Below are 24,808 nucleotides of genomic sequence, written 5' to 3'. Positions count from 1 at the left end.
AGAGGCCAAGAAAAATGTTTGTCCTTTCTCCTCTGAAGGTTTGCTTAAAAAAATCACCCACAAAGGAGATTAATGGGAGAAATAGCATACATACTCATTCATATGTCCATGGAGGAGAAATAGAGAGTGATTCCCCCTTCTTGAGAAACAGTAAGTCTCAAAGAAAGAGACTTTCTTTCACTCCCTTTTATCCAGGAGTGAGAACAACTAGTTGAACAAAACTGACAGCTGTCAATCAAGTGGAAAGTCCAAAACTCATGAGAGACCCATCCAGTTTTCAGTCATCATGGAGGAGTGAGAGGGGCTCAATGGCCCCTGCTGGTAGCAAGTTGCCAGGTCCCTGCAATGTTCCAGACAAAGACAGTGGTGGTAAAAAGAGAAAAGTGGAGGTAGAACGCAAATGGGGCAGCAGGAAGATATAGGACTCTCCGTTTTAGGGTCTTCGAGTTTTTCAGATTTTCTGAGACAAGGGTTAAGTCTTCAGGTTAGTCTCCTATTAAAACATAGCTAAAGTCCCAATTGTGTTTGAAACTTTCAAAAATGCAGATTGAAAGAAAGCCTTTTATTGTCTTTGAGACATCCAGACTCCTCTTGTCCTCATTGCATGCTTCAGAGTTCAATTTAGATGTATCTCTCACATCCATTTCTATCGAGCCTTTACCTTTAAATTTTAAACTTGAAAAACTTCCAGAGTACCTGACAGTGATTGGTCAGAGACAGAGCCACCGGATTACCTGATGGCAGCCCTTAGAGACCATGGCCTTAGAACCTAGGTTATGCATAGCCCTCACCTTAGGAAGGAGTCCCTTCAAGGGCAAATAAGATGTGATAGTCCTTGCAACACTGAAGCATGGAGTGTCCTGTGAAGCATGAGCTTGCTTGATGCAGCATGAATGCACCCCAGGAAACATGAGCATGCCCCTCCAAGTGCAAGCGTACCCCAAAAGTGGGTAGCCATAGAGCCAGAAGGGCAGGTTCCCTGAAAAAAAAATAAAGACTTCAAGACCTTATCCTAAATGGGAGATCTTGGATGCGAGAGGATTTACTGATTTTTCCATGAAACAGCCAGGCCAGGAAGATAACTGAGCTTAGAGCACTCTTGCTGGTGCCAATGCATTGATTAGTCCAGATAGCACAAGGGAGAAGATCTTGGGAGCCAATTTTGATCCCTTCCTCATCACCAAGAAATACTAGCAAAGACTGTGGGATCTGTGGAGGACAGAAGGAGAGCTTCATTTTCTACAAAACACAGTCTGCAGATTGAGGAGATGCAGCCTTGGAGGTGGAGAGCTATAAAGTTAAAAACCACAGGGCAGGGAAGAGGAGTTAAGAACAGAGTCTTGATTGGAAAGCCTTTAAGCCCCAAGTCACATGCCTCTTAATTGGCTGTTCCAAGGTGGTCAGTTAGTTCTTACCACATGATCTGTTGGTGAGCAGTTGGAAAATTCCCAGGTACAGATTTTTTCAGAAAATGTTATTTGACTTGGCTACAGAAAAATAGGTTTTGCAACACTTACTAAGAACACAGAGAACATGACCGTCACCTAAACCTGCCATGGCCTCTTGGGTTTGTTTTTGCTTTTGAGGCACAGGGAGTCCTTGTCTGTTAACCTGGAGGCATAATTTGACAACCTAGATAACAAATAGAGATGGGTTTTCCAAAAATAATTATTTTTATTTGGGAATAAAGCATTGCAACGGGAATATGTGTGCCAGGGTAGACTCTGTGCATATTCAGGTAGGTAAAGTAAGACAAAGTTTAAAAAAGTAATGAGGAGAATTACATATTTGTTTTGGAATGATTATCCTTGGCTATAAAGATCAGTAACAAAGCTGACATCAGTTTGAGGTTTGACAGGCCGTTGCTGGGCAGATGTTCTTGCAGAAGTATTTTTCTTTAGGTTTCTGAGAATCTATAACCTTTGGGCTTACCAATAGCAGCAACTGATTTGTTTACTGACTGATTGTTCACAGAATAGGAAATCAAAGGAGGCCAAAATAAGGACAGCCATAATTATTTGCCAATTGTCAGTTTGAAAAGGGTACCCAAATCCCTCCACACGAGGAGTAACATAAGTGGCTTTCCTACTGGCTGCAGCTGTAGACCCACCTCCTTCCCCAGCACATAAATATCCCTGTTAACATTAACTGAATCACCTCTGGGTAGAGAAAGCAAACTGTGTATGCACAGCCCAGCAAAGAGCAGCACACAGCTGAAAGAAAAACTCAGAAGACAGAGTTGAAAAAGAAAACTGGTGATGGATCTCATTCCAAACTTTGCCATGGAAACATGGGTTCTCGTGGCTACCAGCTTGGTACTCCTCTATATGTGAGTAACTATGCAGGCATGTCTGCTCTTAACTCTAAGACCTGAAGTGCTAATTGGGCCCATCTTTTTCTTATTTGTTTTGAAAATAAAAGAGATAATGGAGGGGAGGTTACCTAAGTGCCAAATGCTATGAACACATAAAATATTATTAATCTGTTAGAGCTCTTAATACAACATTTGAAAATATAAAACTTAGGCTGGGCGTCGTGGCTCACGCCTGAAATCTCAGCACTTGGGAGGCGAAGGCAGGCCAATCATGAGGTCAGGAGTTCAAGACCAGCCTGACCAACATGGTGAAACCCCGTCTCTACTAAAAATACAAAATTTAGCTGGGCATGGTGGCACATGCTTGTACTCCCAGCTACTCAGGAGGCTGAGGCAGGAGAATTGCTTGAACCCAGGAGGCAGAGGTTTCAGTGAGCCGAGATCACACCACTGCACTCCAGCCTGGGCAACAGAGCAAGACTCCTTCTCAAGAAAAAAAAAAAAAAAGAAACTTTGTCATGCTGAGTACTTTGGACTCAAGAAGACTGAAAGATTTCACAAATTCCTTCAGAACTTCTGACTTTCTTCTGTCTACCCACCCCCCATTCTTTCCCTCCTGAAAGTGCAGGGTTGGGCTTGCTCTGAAGTTCTCTTATCTGACTAAGGGAAGATCTTCCAAAAAGAATGCAATTGTCTTGAGCCTCTCCAAATAATCTCATCAATCAGAAGACTAACTCACAGGAAAGGAGAAAAAGTTTGATAATACTTATTCTTTGGAGCACTGCTACCTGAGAGACTTTATCTCCATAATAAAATAAAATGTGTTCATCATGCGTTTTCTCCCCTCACCCTCCCATAACTTGTGTCAGCAACTCCCTATCAGAAGCTGCTCCCCCGTTTTTAGTTCACAATGCTATTTAAGCTTTAATCATTCAGTCCTTATTTTAGTCTCATATATTGTGGGCCTCCAGTGCATATGCATGTAAAATTGTGTATGGATTTTAATTGTAACCACCTAAGGGATTCACCTTGCCCCCTGCCTAGACAGAGCCCATTCATCAAGTCAGGGGAATTGCAATAGAGAAAGAGTAATTCATGCTGCCAACAAAAAGAGCCAAACTCTGTACAATACTTGAAGAGATTTATTCTGGGCCAAATATGAGTGGCCATGACCCATGACACAGCCTTCAGGAGGTCTTGAGAACAGGTACCCAAGGTGGTCAGGGTGCAGCTTGGTTTTATACTTTTAGGAAGGCATGAGATATCAAATACATTTAAGAAATACATTGGTTTGGTCCAAAAAGGCAGGAAGAGTTGTGATTTTTGCAGAATTCTTTGTGATAGAGCAGACTCCAGAGAAATTACAACAACTTAAAGTCTTTCAGATCTGGCCCCAAGGAGCTATAGGAGAGAAAAATCTGTCAGATCAACATTGCCTGCCTCTACACCAATTGGAGCTGTTTCAAAACCAATATCTAGAAATCTTTTTATCTGGCTGCCCTGTGAACTCAGAAACTAGTCTGCTAAATGATTAACTTTTGGTCTTCTTTTGCTTTGGTAGAACAACCTCTTATTAAGTACCTGTTTAACTGCACCATATACAGACCTAACTTTCATGACAGCACAGCTGCAACACCACCTCCTGAAATAAGGCACAGCTGTTTAACTGGATTGACATTGCTAGGAATGTGAGACTGGTTCAGACTGGTTTAATGTGATCCCTTGCGACTCAGCTACCAATTCAATTGTCGTCTCCACTAGCACCAACTCAGCTTTAGTATGTACATTTATGACAGGGGTATATTGGGGCTCCAAAAATGAAACCCCAAAATATGACACTTTGGCAAGTTGAGGACTTTGAACCAAAGGAGATTGAAAGGTCTCAGAAAGGCTTCAGAAGGTAACTCTTATGTTCTCCTGTCTCCCAACCCTGCTATTTCTCCTAAAATACAGGGAGGGGCTTTCTCTGAAGTTCTCATACCTAAAGGAAGGACATCCTAAAAAAAAAGCCATGGTCTTGAGCCCCCTCCCTATAATCTCATCAAAAAGAATATTAGCAAGGCCAGGCACAGTGGCTCACACCTGTAATCCCAGCACTTTGGGAGGCTGAGGTGGGTGGATCACCTGAGGTCAGAAGTTCAAGACCAGCCTGGTCAACATGGTGAAACCTGTCTCTACTAAATATACAAAAATTAGCTGGGTATGGTGGCAGGCGCCTGTAATCCCAGCTACTTGGGAGGCTGAGGCAGGAGAATCGCCTGAACCCAGGATGCAGAGGTTGCAATGAGCTGAGATTGTGCCATTGCACTCTAGCCTGGGCAACTTCGTCTCAAACAAACAAAAAAAAGAATATTAACTCACAGGAAGGAAGACTAAAGGTTGAGAATACTTATTCTTTGGAGCACTGATGCCTGACAGACATTATAATAAGATGACTTTTGTTTATCATGCTTTTTCTCCCTTCACTGTCTCATATCTTGTGTTACCCACTTCCCATCAGAAGATGCTACATTTTTGTATTTCAGAATGCTATTTAAGCTTCAATCATCGGACCATTCTTTGAATATCATATCTTTCAAGGCTTCCATGCACATGTATGAGATAAATTTATAAGGATTATCTCCTATTAAATGATCCACTGTCAGTTCATTTCTCAGACTCAAATACCAAACCTCCATAGAGGAATGTTCTCTTGACCCTACAGATGTTACACAGATCCGTTGAAGGAGTAAATAAACATTATCCACCCTCTCTTCATTCAACTTCCAATTTCTGTTACTGAGAGTGTTTGCTGACATCATTCAATCCTGGGGATACTTTCTGATTGACTATGAGTTTTGATCTACCTGGACTAATCAACCAGAATTTACCATGGGCAGATAATGGATTGTAAACAACTGGAAATCATGTTCAGTGGGAACCTCACCTACTTCTTTAGCTCCAGGCATTTTGGGGGCAGAAGGGAGACTCTAGGAGGTCTTATCTCATTACCTTCACTTCTGTATTCTGTGTCTATGGCAAGAGATATAGAGATATGTAGAAAGATTGCCCATTCATGATAGGCATAAATGGTTTCTTCCCCACTCCCATTCACCCACAGGGCATCATTTACTTAAGGCACCACAGGGCACCCCAGATTTCACGGGAGGCTTAAACTCAGCTCTTCTCTCCTTTCTGTTCCCCTGGCCTGGAAATGCCCTCTGTCCTGAAACTCAATTCCTCCACCCTGTAACATGCACAACAATTTACTTCTTCTTCTTCTTCTTCTTTTTTTTTTTTTTTTTTTTGAGATGAAATCTTACTCTGTTGTCCAGGCTAGAGTGCAGCCCCACGATCTCAGCTCACTGCAACCTCCACCTCCTGAGTTCAAGCAATTCTCCTGCCATAGCCTCCCGAGTAGCTGGGATTACAGGCATGCACCACCACACCTGGCTAATTATTATACTTTTAGTAGAGAAGGGGGTTTCATCTTGTTGCCCAGACTGGTCTCAAACTCCCTGACCTCAGGTGATCCACCCATCTCAGCCTCCCAAAGTGCTGGAATTATAGGCATGAGCTACCACACCTGGCCACAATTTACTTCTATATGATTACATTTTAGAGCAGAGGAGATCTAGAGGAAATCTCAACACTCTCTTCTTTTCTGTCACATTGTCCTTCCAGTCTCTGGGAGCTTAGCATCAGCAAAGAGATTTCTTTCTCCCCTCATATGAAATGTGCTAGCAGTCTGAAAAGACAGGAGACTTTAAAACCAATTTGGATTTTAAATATTTGCTGCCCTTTAAGTTCTAGTACCAGAGGATACATCCTTCATTGGTGATGAGATTCCTGGCCTCATGGAGCAGGTAGAGAGGTGTCCTTATTTTTCTTTTTTCTTTGAGACAGAGTCTCACTCTATCACCCAGTCTGGAGTGCAGTGGTGCAATCTTGGCTCACTGCAACTTCTGCCACCCAGGTTCAAGTGATTCTCCTGCCTCAGCCTGCTGAGTAGCTGGGACTATAGGCGCGTGCCACCATGCCCAGCTAATTTTTGTATTTTTAGTAGAGACAGGGTTTCACCATGTTGACCAGGCTGGTCTTGAACTCCTGACCTCGTGATCCACCTGCCTTGGCCTGGGATTACAGGTGTGAGCCACAGCGCCAACCCAAGGGGCTATTTGTGATGTGTGAGTAGGAAAAGATCCCCACAGAGGGAACCAAGCTCACAGCTGGGCCTGGCCAAGGTGCCACTGTGGGGTCCTTCAAACACATTCTCTTCATGCAGTTTTTCAGCTTTATCACATTTTATAAGATTTATTTATTTGTACCAAATAGGATCTAAGAAAAGCTAACCTACAAAGAAGAGAAATCAAGTTTCTAATTCAACTGTCTGGAATATTTTATGGTTACTTATGCTATGTAGCACAGTGAATCTTTTCTATCAACAGAAATGTTTCTGAATTTTGGAAGGCCTCTCTCTCAGCTGAAAGCACTTATGGGACATTTAAAACTATTTATGCACATCATAGTTTTCAGCCACACTTTCCTAATTTACCTTTATAGGGTCTTTGTGGCACCAGCAGCTGCATGGTTAAATTGGTGGGATGCAGCCTCTCTTTTTCCTCCGGTCTTCCATCCCTCAGTAACACCAGAGTGGGAAGTTCTACAAGGATCCAGAACCTGCAATTGATGGAGTTCACACATAACCCATCAAAGATGAGTTGCAGGCAGGCCTGCCATAAGGAGCACCAGACTTAATGAGTTTTCCTGCAGAGGTAGTTGATGTACAGAAGCAGTAAACTGACTGCTGTGTAACTGATCATTTTGAGAAAAAAAAAAGTGAGCATGACTGGTATTGTGTTTATCAAGTAAGGATCACCAGTTGGAGGGCCAGATTGTGCAAGAGGAGGAACAGCCTTGAAATTTATTCTTTAGTCATTGGTTCCTCTGCATAGTGCCATTCAGAGAACAGATAGGTCAATCACATTTACTGTAGTTTATATAAATCAAATCATCTGACCACAGAGATTTGCATGTAGCTGGAAGGTGCTCACATTTCTATGAAACCAATGGAAGCCTTGAACATGGTTTCCATTCTGTAGAAATAAGAACGCTATGATTCTTCCAAAGTTTCTCTGTGGAGGAACATTTAAGAATGGCCAGATCCTAAAACAAGGTCAGAGTTTAGAGGGAAGAAAAAGCATAAACAGCTCTGAGAAAACAAGAAAGACAGTGTCACCAAAGGGTCTCAGTGACCCTCTGTAATTCAATGGATGTAGTGATGCACAAATGCATTATCAGTTCAAAAGATGGAAAAAAAAAAAAAAAACCTCACCATTTTTGCCTAGTGATATGGTTTGGCTCTGTGTCCCCAGTCAAATCTCATCTTGAATTGTAATCCCCATGTGTCAAGGAAGGGATCTGGTGGGAGGGATTGGATCGTGGGGGTGGTTTCGCCCATGCTGTTCTCATGATAGTGAATGAGTTCTCACAAGATCTGATGGTTTTAAAAGTGTGGCACTTCCTCTCTCTCTCTCTCTCTCTCTCTCTCTGTCTGTCTTTCTCTCTCTCCTGCCTCCATGTAATACATGCCTTGCTTCCCCTTCACCTTCCACCATGTTTGTAAGTTTCCAGAGGCCTCCCCAGCCATGGAGAACTGTGAGTCAATTAAACCTCTTTTCTTTATAAATTACCTAGTATCAGGTAGTTCTTTATAGCAGTGTGAAAATGGACTAATACACCTAGAAAGAGAATTTCCAAATCAGGAAAGAATCAATTAACTAAATAGATATGCATGAATGAAATGCCCTGGAAGAATTCCAGCCTGAACCTTTTAAGAGCACTCAAATTTGGGAACATTTATTAAGCATTCACTCTAGCACTGGGATCATGCAGACTTTAGCTGCTTTTAGTTAATTATTGTGACTTTTTGGGGTCTCACAGAGGAGGCAGCAAAAAAGATGAAGATTGAAATGTAGTGGGATTTTAAGGAATCAGAGAGACCGATGGGGTTCAGGAGGATATTTATTAATTATTTAGGTGCACCAGCCCAGTCGGATTAAACTCCAGAGGACTGAGCCCTGAACAAAGAATTAAGTTACCTTTTAAGCATTTCGTGGGAGAGGGGAGATCTGTGCAGAGGGAAGCATGCTATAGAAGCGAGAAACAAATACAGTTATTCAACTGAGATATGCATTACATCATTTCTTACTTTTCAAGGAATCACATGTTTTGCAACTTGAGTTTATCTGTCTAGTGACCTTGCAGTTGCACAGCTAGGGAAACAGGGTCTTCACAATGCCTGGGAAGGGAGGAGAGATAAGGCTCACTAGACTCAGAAAAAGAGGCAGTTAGTTTTTAAAAGACTCCAGCTCTTTCTGTTTTTCAGGGGAAGTTGGGTTTTTTACATACAACTGAGTTTCTTCTTACACGCTCTTTAATTTCTTTTAATTCCTGTTCCATTCCCCCCTTTGGTGCTTTTTATAACAGAGGTGTTAATAGAAAGCACCACTATTTACCACCTCATCACGGAGCTGAGCTTTTTCTTCTACCGGCAGCAGCTGATATCTGGTTAAGCCACAACTGCGCGGTAGTGTGTTGGGCTACTATTGCCTCTGTAGTTGACTGAATACTCCTAATAAACAGGGGTAAAACGCAAGAGAGGATGAGGCAAATGCCAAAATTAAGTAAGAACCCACTAATGAGTGTTCTGAATTCTCCAAAGACTGACAATCATCCTCCAAATATGGAATCTGGGGGCCATCCTGACCAAGTCTGAACTGGAGCACGTGCCATCTCACGCATTCTAGCTGTGATTTTCATGACAGCTTGACCATTATCATCAACTTCTAAGCAACATTTGGTTAAATTAAATTTTTCACATACTCTTCCTTCTGAGGCTAAGAGGTCATCTAAAGCCAGTCTATTTTGATATACAGCATTTCTCATTTGTGTTGCTTGTATTGCCAATAAATCTAGTGCCCTTGATGTTTTATTGATTATGATTTCAAGGACTGCCTGCAACCTTATGATACACTTGAGCATACAGATGGGGTACGGTACGGTACCCCCATGACTTGTCTTGCACTTAGGTAGCTGGGCTATAGTATTTAATGATTCTTTCAGGAGACCATTTATTATCTTTCCAGTCTCCTATGTCCACATCTTTTTTGATATTTGTGTTTATTTTTGTGATTATGCCTCTTCTAGTTCTTCTTTCATTTTCATCATAAATGGGATATCCTAAGAGTTCCCCTTGCTTTAGAGGAATTAGGAAGAAGGATGGCTTGATTGTTTTTAACACACAAGCCTCTGTCCATTTAGCCAGCAGTTGCTGATATGCCCATGCTCCACAGGTCCAATATAGGCCAGAGGGTGCCTTCTAAGCATTTGGAGCCTCTAGCTGATGCCAAGTGTGGCTTAGAGTAGAGAATCAAGAGAAGGAGTTTCGATCTGGTAAGTAGGAGTCGTTCTGGGCATTTCTTCAATAGAGTTTTTTTTTAGTCTCATCATAATACTGTTGCCCTAGGCAGGTTGTTTCTCCTACTGCCTCTGTGAAAGCCTTTCCTTACTGGGCAATACAGTACTTTCCAATTATGGAGGTTTTTAACAACCAAACACTGGCTGAGGCTGTTGGTTCACTGGTAGGGTAAGTGAAGTGAAGTTATCTTGTGACATTAATTCCTTTGCCTCCCATGGCCACTGGTCCCCCATATTAGTTCCTCCACATACACAGCATGAGGAAATTCCTAAGCTGCCAACTATGTTTTCAGCTAGTTGAGCAAATAAGTTTTTGGTTGATGGGGGAAGCTCAGGCACTGGCTCATCAAAATGCTTATAGAATGACTTATGGACCCGGAATTGCAGGGTTGGACACATTTGAGTTCTTCTAGTCTTTTTGACAATCAGTAGTGGAACTTTAAGGCCTGCTGCTTGTCTATCAATTCATAATAGTGCTGTCTGTCCTGTAGACCAAAAAGGTAGTTCTGGCTTTAAGACAGTAAAATTTAAAGGATTGCTTGTCCTTGTCTCACAATCTGGTTTGGTTGACATACTACTTAGCAGAGCAGTCTTTCCTGAATATAGGTGTTGGAGCTGTGTTAGTGTAGACCACTGAATGTTACAGTCTGGGCATCCGATTTGTGGTTCTCCATATAGATGTTTAGGACTGCTGTTGCTAAGCCTCTCTTGTGTCAAACCATTGCAGACTGCTTCTGGTTTTTTAGGATTATGAGCATACGTGGCATGGTAGGCATCAAAATACAAGGAAATAGGCCTTTTATACAAGGGAAGGTCTTCTTTAGTTTGAGTTGTAAGCTCTCCTTCTTTTTCTCAATCTGATTTAATATGTATCTCAAACCAGAATTCATAGGGTAAGAGCGTAGGGTCAGAACATACATATAGCTGATTATTTCCTGGGTCACAGACTGAATAGGTGGTCTGGTTGTATGTGCAGGTTCCTAACTTGGTTCCTGTACATTCATAGTAGGTATGGTACAGTAGAGTTTTAACTATGGTATTCCTTACCCAGGTAGTGTGTACACAGTGTGAGCATCCTTCTAGAGATTTCTCCCTTTTAGTGTAGGCAGAAATGGTAACAACATTAGTGAATGTAATAGAAACGTGCTTACTCTACACACGAGCATGGCAAACCTTCCTCTGGGCATAGACATTTGCAGCATTTGCAGTAATAACATAACAACAGAACAATCAGTATTGACAGAATTATGACTAGGCTTATAAATTGTATCCACATTTACTTATCCGGAGATGGTCCTCTTAGTTTTGGCTGTGCATAGACTAGTCAGCTTCTGGGATGTGACTAGAGTAGGGCTTGCAGGAATGCCTGAAGCTTCAGCCAAAATCAGTTTTTCAGGTCTCACCTGAGGAATGTCCATCCCTGTATGTGCCAGTCTACCCATCGTTGGCCAAAATAAGGCAGGAGGCAGAGTCAGGAGCACCTGGAGACTCGGGCTTGGAAGAAAGTAAGGCTCAGTCCTTTGGATGTTAATCCGACTGGGCCGGTGTACCTAAATAATTAATAAATATCCTCCTGAACCCCATCGATCTCTCTGATTCCTTAAAATCCTGCTACAAAATGTAATTTTTGCTGTTAGAATTTCTGTTATTTATCGCCTCCATGTTACCTCCCTCCCTTGAACATTCCAGTTCCCAAGGTAATGTCTGGCCAGCCCCATATCTATAAATTTACAGTTTCTGTAACCTTTTATTTTATAGTTATGGGACTCATTCACATAAACTTTTTAAGAAGCTGGGAATTCCTGGGCCAACCCCTCTGCCTTTCCTAGGAACTATTTTGTTCTACCTTAGGGTAAGTGTTATTTGAGCTCCCTCTTTTGCTTCTTATCAATGCAAACCCAAGCTTAGTCCTATCAGTAAGAATGTTCCTCCTCAGGAGGAAGTGCCAGTGTTTTACACTTTCAGAAATGGTGTGTAGGCCCTACCCAGAGCATGGCCAGGTGTACACCAGGACTTCCATGTTAATGGTCAGGGGGCTTGGGTTTGCCTCAGTTGAATGGCACAGATATCTGGGAGATCAGCACTCGAAGTTCAGGACTTGATGTTCAGACTTTGCGAACCGTAAAGAGGACTTTCCTTTTGCCCTGTGCAGATTTCTGAGAAGGTACAGTTGTCCTTAGTATTAAGAGAAAAACAGAAATGGGGAAATGGGAGCCCCAGTAGCGGCTTGTTAGCGTCGTGTACCAGACTCCAACTTTCCTGTTTGTAGCAAGAGCTCTGGTAGCCTTTTGTTTCCTTCCTCCTGGACAGCTTTGAAAATTCAGTTCATGAGGCAGCTATTCACCACTGGATAATTTGCACATACTTGAATTCTGTCAAGAACTGTTAAATTCCTTGCAGGTAGTTCCATAGTTGTGCTCCAGCTTCTTCTCCCCATGATGTATATTACAGATTTGAGAGGAAGAACAAGAAGGTTCTGCTTTCCTGCTGCTTTTCTTGAAAGGCAGCGCCCTGTGAATGAGCCTGAGCAGGGAGTGCTTATACTGAAGGCAACATGGTGGCTGTCCGTCAACTTCAGATATTTAACCACAAAATGAGCTCTGTTGTTTTTTTTTTTTTTTTAAAGAAAGGCAAAATTACTTAACAAAATAACTAGAAAGGGAATAATTTGACAAACGTATTCAAAATTTAATTATCTAAACAGGAGGTAATACGTGTCTCATGGACTATGAATTTTGACTGAGCCTTGTGGTTACCCTGGTCTGTTGCTCCACGAAGGGCCTGGGGCCAAAATGGAAAGTCACAAGTGTATGTCCACAAGGCCAGTAAGAAAACCTATGTATAGGTTGCTCTCTGACTCAAGTTTTCTGTCTTACAGACCTGAGGCCTGTTTCTCAGATTCTAATTCTCCCAACTGAGGCCTTCATTGCCAAATTACCACTTCAGAATTTCATCCTTTTTTACCCTCTGAAAAAGCAATAATTTTCTCTTCATATTTCCCAGGTCAATTCTTTAGTAAATCCACATTTCCTGGGCCATATGTTGCCTAGTGAGAACATCAAAACTGAAACAAGGAAGCAGGAAGGTTTGTTTTTAAGTGTCAGAAGTGACAACTCTGAGTGAATACTGTAATGTGCTGTCTGACATCTAGAGGTGGCATTTCCCACACTTATTATGTGTTAAGCTGGAAAACTGGAAAGTGAGTCCATTCTGTCATTTGCCCACTCACTCATTTTCTCACTCAACAAAATGCCTTGGACTTTTATTTAAATCTGCTAGACTAAAAGTGGTCCCTGATGTTTTTGACTTTCTAATTCAGCTAGAATTCTAGAAAGAACACAAGAGATAGATGAAAAGGATGCTGAACGAGGAGATAAAAGATAGCACATTCCCTTGAGACACTCACTCACTTTCCCTCAGCCTCAGTTTCTTCATGTTCCCATGGTGGTGATAATTCAGGGATTTATGAGATTGCAGAGACAACATATGCAGAAATGAAAGCACATCAGAAAGACAATAAGTTGCTTAGTGTTCATAGACAAAAGTAAGTCATTCAATATCTACACTAGTTAGAGAAAATTTAAAAGTGACTTTAAATTCTCCACTTCAAATATCTTCTCTATTTTCTCTCCTTTTCCTTAAGAGGTCTCTGAATAAGATTCCTGGCTGGGCGTGGTGGCTCACGCCTGTAATCCCAGCACTTTGGGAGGCCGAGGCAGGAGGATCACCTAAGGTCAGGAGTTCAAAACCAGCTTTGCCAACATGGTGAAACCCTGTTTCTACTAAATATACGAAAAATAGTCGGGTGTGGTGGTGGGCCCCTATAATCCCAGCTACTTGGGAGGCTGAGGCAGGAGAAGAGCTTGAACCCAGAAGGCGGAGGCTGCAATGAGCCAAGATCACACTGTTGCACTCCAGCCTGGGCAGCAGAGCGAGACCCCATCTCAAACAAAACAAAACAAAACAAAAAACCTCTAACTGCCAGTAAATGGTAGCAAGCCTAACGTCATTGTATTTGACATTTTTGCCCCAGTTAAATGTAGGGTTCAGTACATTTGAAATAATAATTGAATTGTATTTTGTTTCTTCTGCCAGGGTCTTTGGAAATTTGACAGAGAATGTAATGAAAAATATGGAGAAATGTGGGGGTGAGTATTCTGGAAACTTGCATTAGATAGAGCTGTTGCTATGTTGAGTGATTTTACTGCAGAGAGAACAATCTCAGCCCAGAGTCCGTTTGGATAAACTTCTTGTCAACCTAAGTAACAAACAGAGAGAGGCTATCTAAAAGAAAAAGATGATCTGGGAATTGAGCATTGCAAGGGGAATATACATGTCATAGGAAACTCCATGCATATTTGGGATGTGAACAAAAATAAAATCTTTCGCGCTCTAAACTCACTATGCCGAAGAGAAAGTTGAGCTTGAGAATTAAGTCATACATTACTGCCTTCCTTTTCACCCCAGACAGATAGCTGTAATTTCATCACCCTGAGCAATAGCTTCATACATAAGCCACACTTCCACAACAATAGTAAAGTGACGTCATCTGTCTGGGGTAATACCCGAGGTTTGTTGTCCCACGCCAAGGAAATTAAGGATGCGGACACACAAGGAGTAAGGTTAAGAGCAGAGGTTGGATAGGTGAAAGAGAAAAGCTCTCTCCCACAGAGAAAGGGGGTCCCCAGTGGGTCTTCCGATCTGTAGTAAAGTGCAGGAGGTTTTATAGACGAGCTTAAGGAGGCAGTGTCTGATTTACATAGGGCATGAAAGATTGGTTGGACCAGGTGTGCCATTTGCATAGCACATAAAAAACTGGTTAGGACTAGGTGTGCTGTTTGCATAACACGTGAAGAAGCTGGCTGCCCCACCCTAATATTTTATTATGCAGATAGGTTCTCTACCTGGCTGGCACCATGTTGCCTGCTTTTTTACTGTACATAAGGTGACAAAGATAAGGGAAGATGGAGCCTCCATGTTGAACATACCTGACTTCCAAGGTAGCCCTTTTCTATTGGCACAGTTGCCGGCATTTACCCATGCAAGCTTCCAGCTTGCGTATTGATGTCTGCAGCTTGATTTTCTTCAGGCTGCTCTTTGTTAGAAAAGAAATGATTTGGGGGGCAGCTTTGTATTAAAAGGGAATCCTTGCTGAGGACCCCTTTGCCTTCACTATCTGCCTAAATAATTTTTTTTCTAGCTCCTATATCAATAGAAGGCTACATATCTTTCTGGATGGTTTCCCTCACAAGTTGCTCATATGGAAATTCCTCATAAGCCCCTAAATGCTTCATGATACACATCTGCCCTATAAACCAGCCCTATCATTGAGTTCTGTGACTCACACCCTGATCATGTAAATTACCAGCTTATCACAAGTACAGAACAAGGACAAGACCAGAAATCATCCTTCCACCTACCTTGAGATGAATATGTAACTGACTTTTCCTCTACTCTCTCTTTTCATGTGTATATCTTATGTAAAATGTAGATTTTCTGAGTACAACATGAATGCATAATTGATTTTTTCCTCTACTCTGTCTTTTCACATGTAAAATGCAGATTTAATGAGAGCTAATTGGTGCCTTACAGAAATGTAATCATTTGCACACTGCCTACTCTTTCCCCCTTTTTTCCTTCCTGCTGGTTCCTTCCTCTTTAAGCTCAAAAGTTCCCAAAACCATCTTTGGAAAAACACAGGTCACAGCTACCCCTGTGGCTCATGTGTTTCCAGATGTACCCTCAAGCTTTGACTCAATAAACCTCTATCAATCAAGACACCTGCCTCAGTCACTTTTTGGTTAACACCCTGGTGACCACAATGGGATTCACTGAGTGGAGTCTGGCCCTCAACCTGCAGAAATTTTCACATCAGTGTGCTAGAACCAGCTAGAGCTTTTTATCACTCTAACCAATTGTCTCATGTGTTGAGGTCTGGGAGTGTCTTCTTCTAGAGATCCTTGATCTCCCACAAACTGTTGCTTGAGACTTGAATTTTCTTCTGCCATAGAGCACCTTTCTGGGAGTTTTTACTTACTTCCAACAAGGAAGGTGAGTTTCCTGCTTCCATAATGATGGAGAACAGTTTTTAGCTTGAGCTCCACCTCCACGTAAGGAGCTGATGTAGGGCTTCATTTTGGAATTTGGTAGCTGAGGATCAAGGTTTATTGTCAGCTAGCTATAACTTCCCCATGTGCTTGGAGATCTTGACCCTCTGTAAATTGTGTGATAACATTCTGTTTTGGGTTTCAATCTACCTTCCTCTAGGTTTTACCAACTCTTGGCCCCCTCTAATGTTTACTGGAATTCCCACAGCTACAAAATGTCAATTTTCCCCTCTAGAAACTCCAACCAGTTAAGAAAAATCAATATGCAACCCAAAATATATTTCTTTGACACTTTTCTCTTTTGAGATGGAGTCTTGCTCTTGTCACCCAGGCTGGAGTGCAATGGGGTGATCTTGGCTTACTAAAACCTCTGCCTCCCGGGATCAAGCAATTCTCCTGCCTCAGCCTCCTGAGTAGCCAGGATTATAGGCACCCACTACCATGCCCAGCTAATTTTTGTATTTTCAGTAGAGACAGAGTTTCAACATGTTGTCCAGGCTGGTCTCAAACTCCTGACCTCAGGTGATCTGCCCACCTTGGCCTCCCAAAGTGCTAGGATTACAGGCATGAGCCACCGTGCCTGGCCTACAAATTTTTTTTTTTGAGACGGAGTCTCACTCTGTCACCCAGGCTGGAGTGCAGTGGTGTGATCTCGGCTCACTGCAAGCTCCGCCTCCTGGGTTCACGCCATTCTCCTGCCTCAGCCTCCCGAGTAGCTGGGACTACAGGCGCCTGCCACCACACCCAGCTAATTTTTTGCATTTCTAGCAGAGACAGGGTTTCACCATGTTAGCCAGGATGATCTCGATCTCCTGACCACGTGATCCACCTGCCTCGGCCTCCCAAAGTGCTGGGATTACAGGCGTGAACCACTGCGCCCTACACATTTTTGTTAATTGAGGTGGAGTCTCACTCTGTTACTCAGGTTGGTGCAGTGGTGCCATCTTGGCTCACTGTAGCCTCTGCCTCCTGAACTCCAGTGATCCTCCCACCTCAGCCTCCCAACTTTGACACATTTTAATGTGCCTTACCAGAACTTCTCTTGTCTGAATCTAGGGAAGAGTAGAAAAGGATCTGACACATTCTCTGAGGGCTATTACCTACGAGGTTTTCTTTGCATAACAAGGCCACCTTTCCAGCCTCAATCTCTCTATGTGCTATTAGAATAAGTACTTCATTAGAAATTCTAATTGTCAATGACAAAAATAGTGGGAGCCTTTGAATTAAGACTTCTAAATTTAAAAGTTTGGTGACCTTTTATTCTAAACAATTAATTAAAAGATCAAATGTTTTAAAAGACCCATAAAATGGTCATGTCTATCCTTAAAAGTTACCTTGACTAAATTAATAGCAAAAATATGACCAAACTCACTATGCCAAAATGAAAAGTTATGGTTGGAAACTGAGTCATGCAATACTGCCTTCCTTTAGTTCAAATCATATAGCCGTAATTTCACAATGCCATGTCATAACCTCATACAAAAGCCAGATTCCCAAAATGGTATCTCCCCAGATGGCTTCCCTCATAAGTTTCTCACAAGGACATTCCTTATGAGTCCTGAAATCTTTTAGGATACATATCCTCCTTCCCCACCATGAACCAGCCCTTAAAACCAAGTTCTGTTGAATCTCACTTACCCTGACAATGTCCATTTCTGGTTTATCTCAGCAGGCACAGGACAAGGACAAGACCAGGAAATTATCCCTCCATCTAATCAGAGTTAAATGCGTAATCGACTTTGCCTCTATTCTCTCTTTTCACATGTTTGCATTATCTTACGTAAAATGAAGATTTCTTTGTCACAATACAAATATATAACTGACTTTTTCCTCTATGCCCTCTTTTCACAAGCAAAATGCAGATTTGCTGAGCACTTCTCAGAGCCTTTCAAGAATGTGACTGTTTGCCTCACTACCTACACACTCTCCCTCTTCTCTCTCCTGCTTGCTCTTTCTCCTTTAAATTCTGAAGTTCCCAAAACCCTCTTTAGAAAAAGCACAGGTCACAGAGCCTCCTGTGGCTGGTGTTCTTCCCAGATGTATTCTCAAACTTTGGCTAAAGGAAACTATTAATCAAGACTCCTGTCTCTTGTCATTTTTTGGCTAACAAGAAGATAAAAGAAGACAGTATTTTAAAAAATAATAATGAAAAGGATTACATTACTGTTTGCTTTATTTTATTTTATTTTTATTTTTTATTTTACTTTTTTTTTTGAGACAGAGTCTCGCTCTGTCACCCAGGCTGGAGTGCAGTGGCCGGATCTCAACTCACTGCAAGCTCCGCCCCCCAGGTTTATGCCATTCTCCTGCCTCAGCCTCCCAAGTAGCTGGAACTACAGGCGCCCACCACCTCACCTGGCTAGTTTTTTGTATTTTTTCAGTAGAGACGGGGTTTCACCGTGTTCGCCAGGATGGTCTCGATCTCCTGACCTCGTGATCCACCCGTCTCGGCCTCCCAAAGTGCTGGGATTAGCTTTATTTTATTTTATTTTGACATGGAGTCTCACTGTGTTGGCCAGGCTGGAGTGCAGTGGTGCAATCTTGGCTCACTGTAACCTCCACCTCCCAGGTTCAAGTGATTCTCCTGCCCCGGCTTCCCAAGTAGTTGAGATTACAGGGATGAGCCACCATGCCCAGTTTATTTCTGTATTTTTAGTAGAGATGGGGTTTCACCATGTTGGCCGGGCTTGTCTCGAACTCCTGACCTCAAGTGATCCACCCACCTCGGCCTCCCCAAAGTGCTGGAATTACAAGTGTGAGCCACTGCACCCAGCCTATAATGAAATACTTTAAACACACAAGAGATTATGGAGAATGGTATAGGGAATGTCCAAGTATACACCACCTGGACATAACAAATGCTTCTGTTATTTCTAACCATGATCTCTTTGAAGAGCTCTTTTGTCTTTCAATGTCTCTTTCCTGTTTGAGCCACATCACCCTTCAATGTATGAAGGCTTAAGTGGCTTCTGTGGTGAGAATCTTACTCTGTGTCATACCCTGATTGACCGTGGAGCTAGCTCTGCTCTATATTGCACAACTACAAGTATGGATGATGGAATGTCAGGATCAAAATCTGGATCGTTGGTGTGGTTCCAGCTGCAAAATCAGACATGCGAGGTTTAGTCAGCTCTGTTTTCCCCCACACAGGCTGTATGAGGGACAACAGCCCATGCTGGTCATCATGGATCCCGACATGATCAAAACAGTGCTAGTGAAAGAATGTTACTCTGTCTTCACAAACCGGATGGTAGGCCTATATTTTCAAATGTATTAATCAAATTTTTTTATTTTTTAATAATTATATATTCATGGAAACTTGCCCAAAAAGTGTACAGGAAAGTGCTTTGTGCTTCCTCCTGTTTCCCCCAATGGTGATGTCTTCTTTAACTATAGATACAGCGTATTTCTGTCACTCTAGTAACAGAAAATTGACATTGACACAATCCACAGAATTTGTTCAGAGTTCCTGCTTTATGTGCCCTCATTTGTGCGGGTGTATATGTGTGTGTGTGGCACTATGAGAATGTACCCATGTGTATAATTGCATGACTATCAGCACAATATATACAGATCTGTTCTATCACCAGGAGGCTCCCTGCTGGTATTCTCCTGTTGTTACAATGTGTAGCTTGTTTTTTCCGCTTTGCAGGGTCTATAGTAGAGAAAACTTTTTTTTTTATTTCGAGGAGGCCAATTTATCCATTTTTCTCTTATAGATTGTGCTTTTATTGTAAATTATTCTCCTAGTACACTTTGTCGCTGGTGTTTTTTCTAAAAGTTATATGGTTCAAGGCAGGGCACGGTGGCTCACGCCTATAATCCCAGCACTTTGGGAGGCCGAAGTGGGCGGATCACAAGGTCAGGAGATCAAGACCATCCTGGCCAACGTGGTGAAAACTCATCTCCACTAAAAATACAAAAATTAGCCAGGCGTGGTGCCGGGCACCTGTAGTCCCAGCTACTTGGGAGGCTGAGGCAGCAGAATCACTTGAACCCAGGAGGCAGAGGTTGCAGTGAGCCAAGATTGCGCCACTGCACTCCAGCCTGGCAACAGAGCAAGACTCAGTCTCAAAAAAAAAAAAAAAGTGATATGGTTTAATGCTTTACATTTAAGTTTATGATACATTTCGTGTTAATTTTTGCATAAGATATAAAGTTTAGGTCATAGTTCACTTTTTGTGGCCTGTGGCTGTGCAATTTTTCCAACACCATTTTTGGAAAGGTTACTTGCCCTCTTTGGGGTTACTTTTTCACAATTGTCAAAAATCAGTTGAGTATATTTCTGTGCATCTCTTTTTTTTCTTTTTTTCTTTTTTTTTTTTTATTGAGACAGAGTCTCGCTCTGTCACCCAGACTGAAGTGCAGTGGCGCAATCTCAGCTCACTGCAACCTCTGCCTCCTGGGTTCAAGTGATTCTTGTGCCTCAGCCTCCCAAGTAGCTGGGATCACAGCCAGGCACCATCATGCCTGGCTAATTTTTGTATTTTAGTAGAGATGGTGTTTTGCCATGTTGGCTAGGCGGGTCTCAAACTCCTGGCCTCAAGTGATTCGCCCACCTGGGCCTCCCAAAGTGCTGGGATTACAGACGTGAGCCACTGCACCTAACCTAAGCATCTATTTCTCATTCACTATTTTGTCCCATTGATCACTGTGTTTATTCCTCCACCGGTACCACATTGTGGTGACAATAGTAGCTATATAGTAACTTTTCTTTTTTTTTTTTTTTTGAGACGGAGTCTCACTCAGTGGCCCAGGCTGGAGTGCAGTGGGCGATCTCGGCTCACTGCAAGCTCCGCCTCTCGGGTTCATGCCATTCTCCTGCCTCAGCCTCCCGAGTAGCTGGGACTACAGGCACCCACCACCACGCCCAGCTAATTTTGGGTATTTTTAGTAGAGATGGGGTTTCGCCATGTTGGCCAGGCTGGTCTCAAACTCCTGACCGCAGGTGATCCGCCTGCCTCGGCCTCCCAAAGTGCGGGGACTACAGACGTGAGCCACCACGCCTGGCCCCTTTTCCTTTCCATGCAAATTCAGAACAAGCTTGTCAATGTCTACAAACAAACCTGCCGAGATTTTGATAAGTATTGGATTAAACCTACAGGTCGGTTTAGGGAAAATCTGTATCTTTACGACGCTGAGTCTTTCAAAACTTGAACATAGTATCCCTCTCCATTTCTTTAGGTTTTCTTTTATTCCTTTCATCAACATTTTGTAATTTCTAGCATAGAGATCCTGTACATGTTTTGTTAGATTCACACCAGAAGTATTTCATTTTCACTGACATGTAAACAATTTTTTTTTACTGTATTTTCAGATAGTCATTGTTATTGCGTAGAAATAACAATGCGTGAAAAAAACAATTGCGTGATTGATTTTTGCATGTTGATCTTGTGTTCTACACCCTTGCTGAACTCACCTTTTAGCTCTAGAAGTCTTTTTGCATATTCCTAGAGAGGTTCTACATTGATCTTTATGTCACCTGAAAATAGAGGCCCTTCTATTTCTTCCTGTCCAATCTGTATGCCTTTAATTTTTTTCTTGTCTATTGCACTGAGACATCCAATATGATGCTGAATAAGAATGGCGAGAGTGGATATTTTGTATTGTTTCTGATCTTGGAGAAAAGCATTCATTTTTTCACCATTAAGTGTGATTTAGCTGAAGGGTTTTTTGTATATTTTTTTTCCTTGTTTTCCAGAATATCAAATTGAGGGTATTTCTCTTTCTTCCTAGTTTGCCAAGTTTTATCATAAATAAGCATTGAAATTCTCCATTTTAAAATACAGTTTGGGAAGATGGAAGAATATTTCAAGTTATTGGACTGATAGGCCTGTCCTAAGTTGGGAAATAGCATTATTTTCCTTATTTTTCCTCTAATCCTGGGAGGGGAAATAAAAGAGAGGGACTTTTCATGTAATTGCATTGTTTCTTCAAAGTGCATTCTTAGTCTTTTACTTATTACTAATTTTTTTTCAAAAGTCACTAAATCAAACCACTCCTCTGTCAAGTTTCTCATGTTATAGATGTATTAAAGACAGAGCTGCTCTGAGGCAACGTGCAATCTGCCAACCTGCGTCTCTGTCACCAATCCATTTCTGCTTTGCACAACCCTGGAGGAGATGCTAGGTCTTGTTCCCATCTATTCTACTGGAAGAACTGGTTCTCTTCCATGTGGAAACCATGCATTTAAAAGGAGACTGGGATATAGTGACTAGAAACCACACCACTTGCCTCAATTCCACCATCCCCCTTCCATATGCTTACAGGAGGCTACGCATTCAAGATAAATCTTTATTGAGCATCTAGTATAGGGCCTGCCACCCAGTAGACAGTTACTAAGTATTTGTTAAATTCATGATGTCTGTTTAACACATTTTCTACAACCATGGAGATCTCTAAAACTTATGTAGGACAAAATGCTTCTGCTTTGAACTCTAGCCTTTAGGTCCAATGGGATTTATGAAAAGTGCCTTAAGTTTTGCTGAAGATGAAGAATGGAAGAGAATACGAACATTGCTATCTCCAGCTTTCACCAGTGTAAAATTCAAGGAAGTAAGAAAATAAGGTGACTTATAATTAGAAACTTAAAGGATGAATCTGGAGACAGGTAGTAAGTATCATCATAGTTCCTTTCTAATGGGTAGTCCACGGAGTTTGAGTTTTCTAAAAAGGGTCTTTTCAGCTGGGCACGGTGGCTCACGCCTATAATCCCAGCACTTTGGGAGGCCGAGGTGGGTGGATCACCTGAGGTCAGAAGATTGAGACCAGCCTGGCCAACATGGTGAAACCCCGTCTCTACTAAAAATACAAAAATTAGCCAGGCGTGGTGGCGGATGCCTGTAATCCCAGCTGCTCAGGAGGCTAAGGCAGAAGAATTGCTTGAACCTGGAGGCGGAGGTTGCAGTGAGTCAAGATCGCGCCATTGCACTCCAGACTGGGCAACAAGAGCGAAACTCTGTCTCAAAAAAAAAGGAGGGCAGGGGCGGTCTTTTCTATTTGTGTCCTAGAGGACATGGTCAATCATTACAAAATATCATTGACTGTTCCATGCTGGGCAAAGCCATGTCCTTCTGAGACTCGAGTCTGCATAGTTAACTCTGGGTGGTGTTGTGTTTTAGATGGTCCCCATCATTTCCCAGTGTGGAGATATGTTGGTGAGAAGCCTGAGGCGGGAAGCAGAGAACAGCAAACCCACCAACTTGAAAGAGTAAGTAGCACAGTCTTGAGCTTCTGAGCTGTCATGAGCCCCTCCAGCTGCCTGCAGTGGAGCTGATATTCCCACCGTTGGGTTACTCCAGTGGCCGGACAAAAGCAGGGCTGTGGTGTTGCAGCTCCAATAGGCCACCCAAGATGGTGCTGCTCACAAAAGAAAGCTAGGAAGCTGAGAGAAGAGGATCTTCTCCCCTGTGCACAGGAGCCAGGAATAACTTACCTGTTACATTGTCCCCTTGGATATTCCAAAAGAATAATACATTGTGTAGAAAGAAAAAATAAAAACCTGATTGTACTAAAGTTTTGAGCATAGACATTATGGAGTGGTGGGAGGGGTACGTGATTGAGAGCTGTTGGCTGGCAGTGACTGGGGCAGGAAAGTTACAATGAAGAAATTGGAATAACTTCAATCCCTTCATTACTTTGCTGAGGATACCACCAAAATATGAACTGTTAAACCTTCCCACCACTTCTAATTTCTCCAATCTTAAATTTTAAAAGACTCTGTAATGGCTATAGGTAGGGCAATGCTATTTTTGTTTATTGTCTGAACTGGAATATAATTTAAATTATGCTGGAACAACACGTGTAAACTCAGCCTGTCCTGGGCAGACTGGGGACACATGGTCACTCGGCTATGGGATACCCCGATCAACTTTGGAATGACCTATTATTCCTTTAATCAGTATCACTGTTAGTTCTTACTTTTACAAAAATAATCGGCCCTCAGAGCAACCTCAGATCCCAGGAGCTGGGGAAGAGTAGGTGTTTCAGGAGCCTTATCAGAGACTGTAGCGGAGACATGATGTTCATAGCAAGCCTGAACAGGGTGTGGCTGTTCTGTAAAGTGCTGAAGAGACATCAGCTCTGGGCGTAGACTCTCGGGTCTGGCAATGTCAAATTTATTGATTGGCCGAGAAAGAGTTAATGATTTTATTCTTGTCCTGCAGAAGCACAGTGTTGACGCACCTTTTACCATCCACACTCAACACAGACGACTGTAATTGTCTGATTATTGGGTCTGTGTCTCCCTATGACTGAGGTCCTTGAGCTCAGAGGTGGGTCTAACTCACCTTAGTGTCTCCATCACTCCCAGGACAGGACCAGCTGCATCACTGGTACCCAATAAATGCCTCCTGAGTATGATGGGAGATGATGCAGCAGGTTGTTGTGAATGTGTGTGGGTTTTCACCTGTCTTACTCTGACATAGCACTTCTTGCTGTGTGTATAGCAGAAGGAAGGTAAAGAGGTGCTGGTTTTAACTTTCCATGTCTTACTCTACTCAGTTTCTTTGGGGCCTACACCATGGATGTAATCACTGGCACATTGTTTGGAGTGAACTTGGATTCCCTCAACAACCCACAAGATCCCTTTCTGAAAAATATGAAGAAGCTTTTAAAATTGGATTTTTTGGATCCCTTTTTACTCTCAATATGTACGTGGACTTTTATGTTATTTCTCTCTCTCTCTCTCATCTAATTTTTAAAAACAGCTTTATTGAAAACAAAATTCACATACCATATAATTCACCTACTTAAAATGTAGAAGTCAATGGTTTTTCGTACATTTAAAGATATGCACAACCATCACCGTTGTTAACTTCTGAACAGTTTTGCAAACTTCTGAACATTTTTTGTAGACTCAGAAGCCACACACCATTTAACCAACATCCCCTTCCAATCTTCCTCACCCTTTTTTTTTTTTTTTTTTTTT

General features: G+C 42.2%; 1 protein-coding gene across 4 annotated transcripts in view; it reads left to right on the top strand.

Moving 5' to 3' along the window:
• Nucleotides 1-2,155: 2,155 nt before the first annotated feature.
• Nucleotides 2,156-24,808, top strand: part of LOC105543707 (cytochrome P450 3A43) — a 41,809-nt gene continuing 19,156 nt past the window's right edge. For 2 of the 4 annotated variants that reach the window (XM_011985740.1, XM_011985738.1), the window contains exons 1-7: nt 2,156-2,329; nt 11,531-11,624; nt 13,868-13,920; nt 19,030-19,129; nt 22,321-22,434; nt 23,001-23,089; nt 24,382-24,530. In XM_011985740.1, the coding sequence (XP_011841130.1) occupies nt 2,259-2,329; nt 11,531-11,624; nt 13,868-13,920; nt 19,030-19,129; nt 22,321-22,434; nt 23,001-23,089; nt 24,382-24,530 (670 nt within the window). In that variant the 5' untranslated portion in view covers nt 2,156-2,258. Of the gene's footprint in view, nt 2,330-11,530; nt 11,625-13,415; nt 13,538-13,867; nt 13,921-19,029; nt 19,130-22,320; nt 22,435-23,000; nt 23,090-24,381; nt 24,531-24,808 lie in introns of all 4 variants that reach the window. The other 2 variants (XM_011985739.1, XM_011985741.1) reach the window with 2 other exon arrangements.

This window comes from Mandrillus leucophaeus, unplaced genomic scaffold (assembly GCF_000951045.1).
Source record: "Mandrillus leucophaeus isolate KB7577 unplaced genomic scaffold, Mleu.le_1.0 Scaffold29, whole genome shotgun sequence".
Lineage (NCBI taxonomy): Eukaryota > Metazoa > Chordata > Mammalia > Primates > Cercopithecidae > Mandrillus > Mandrillus leucophaeus.
This window is presented reverse-complemented; position numbering and strand designations above follow the sequence as displayed.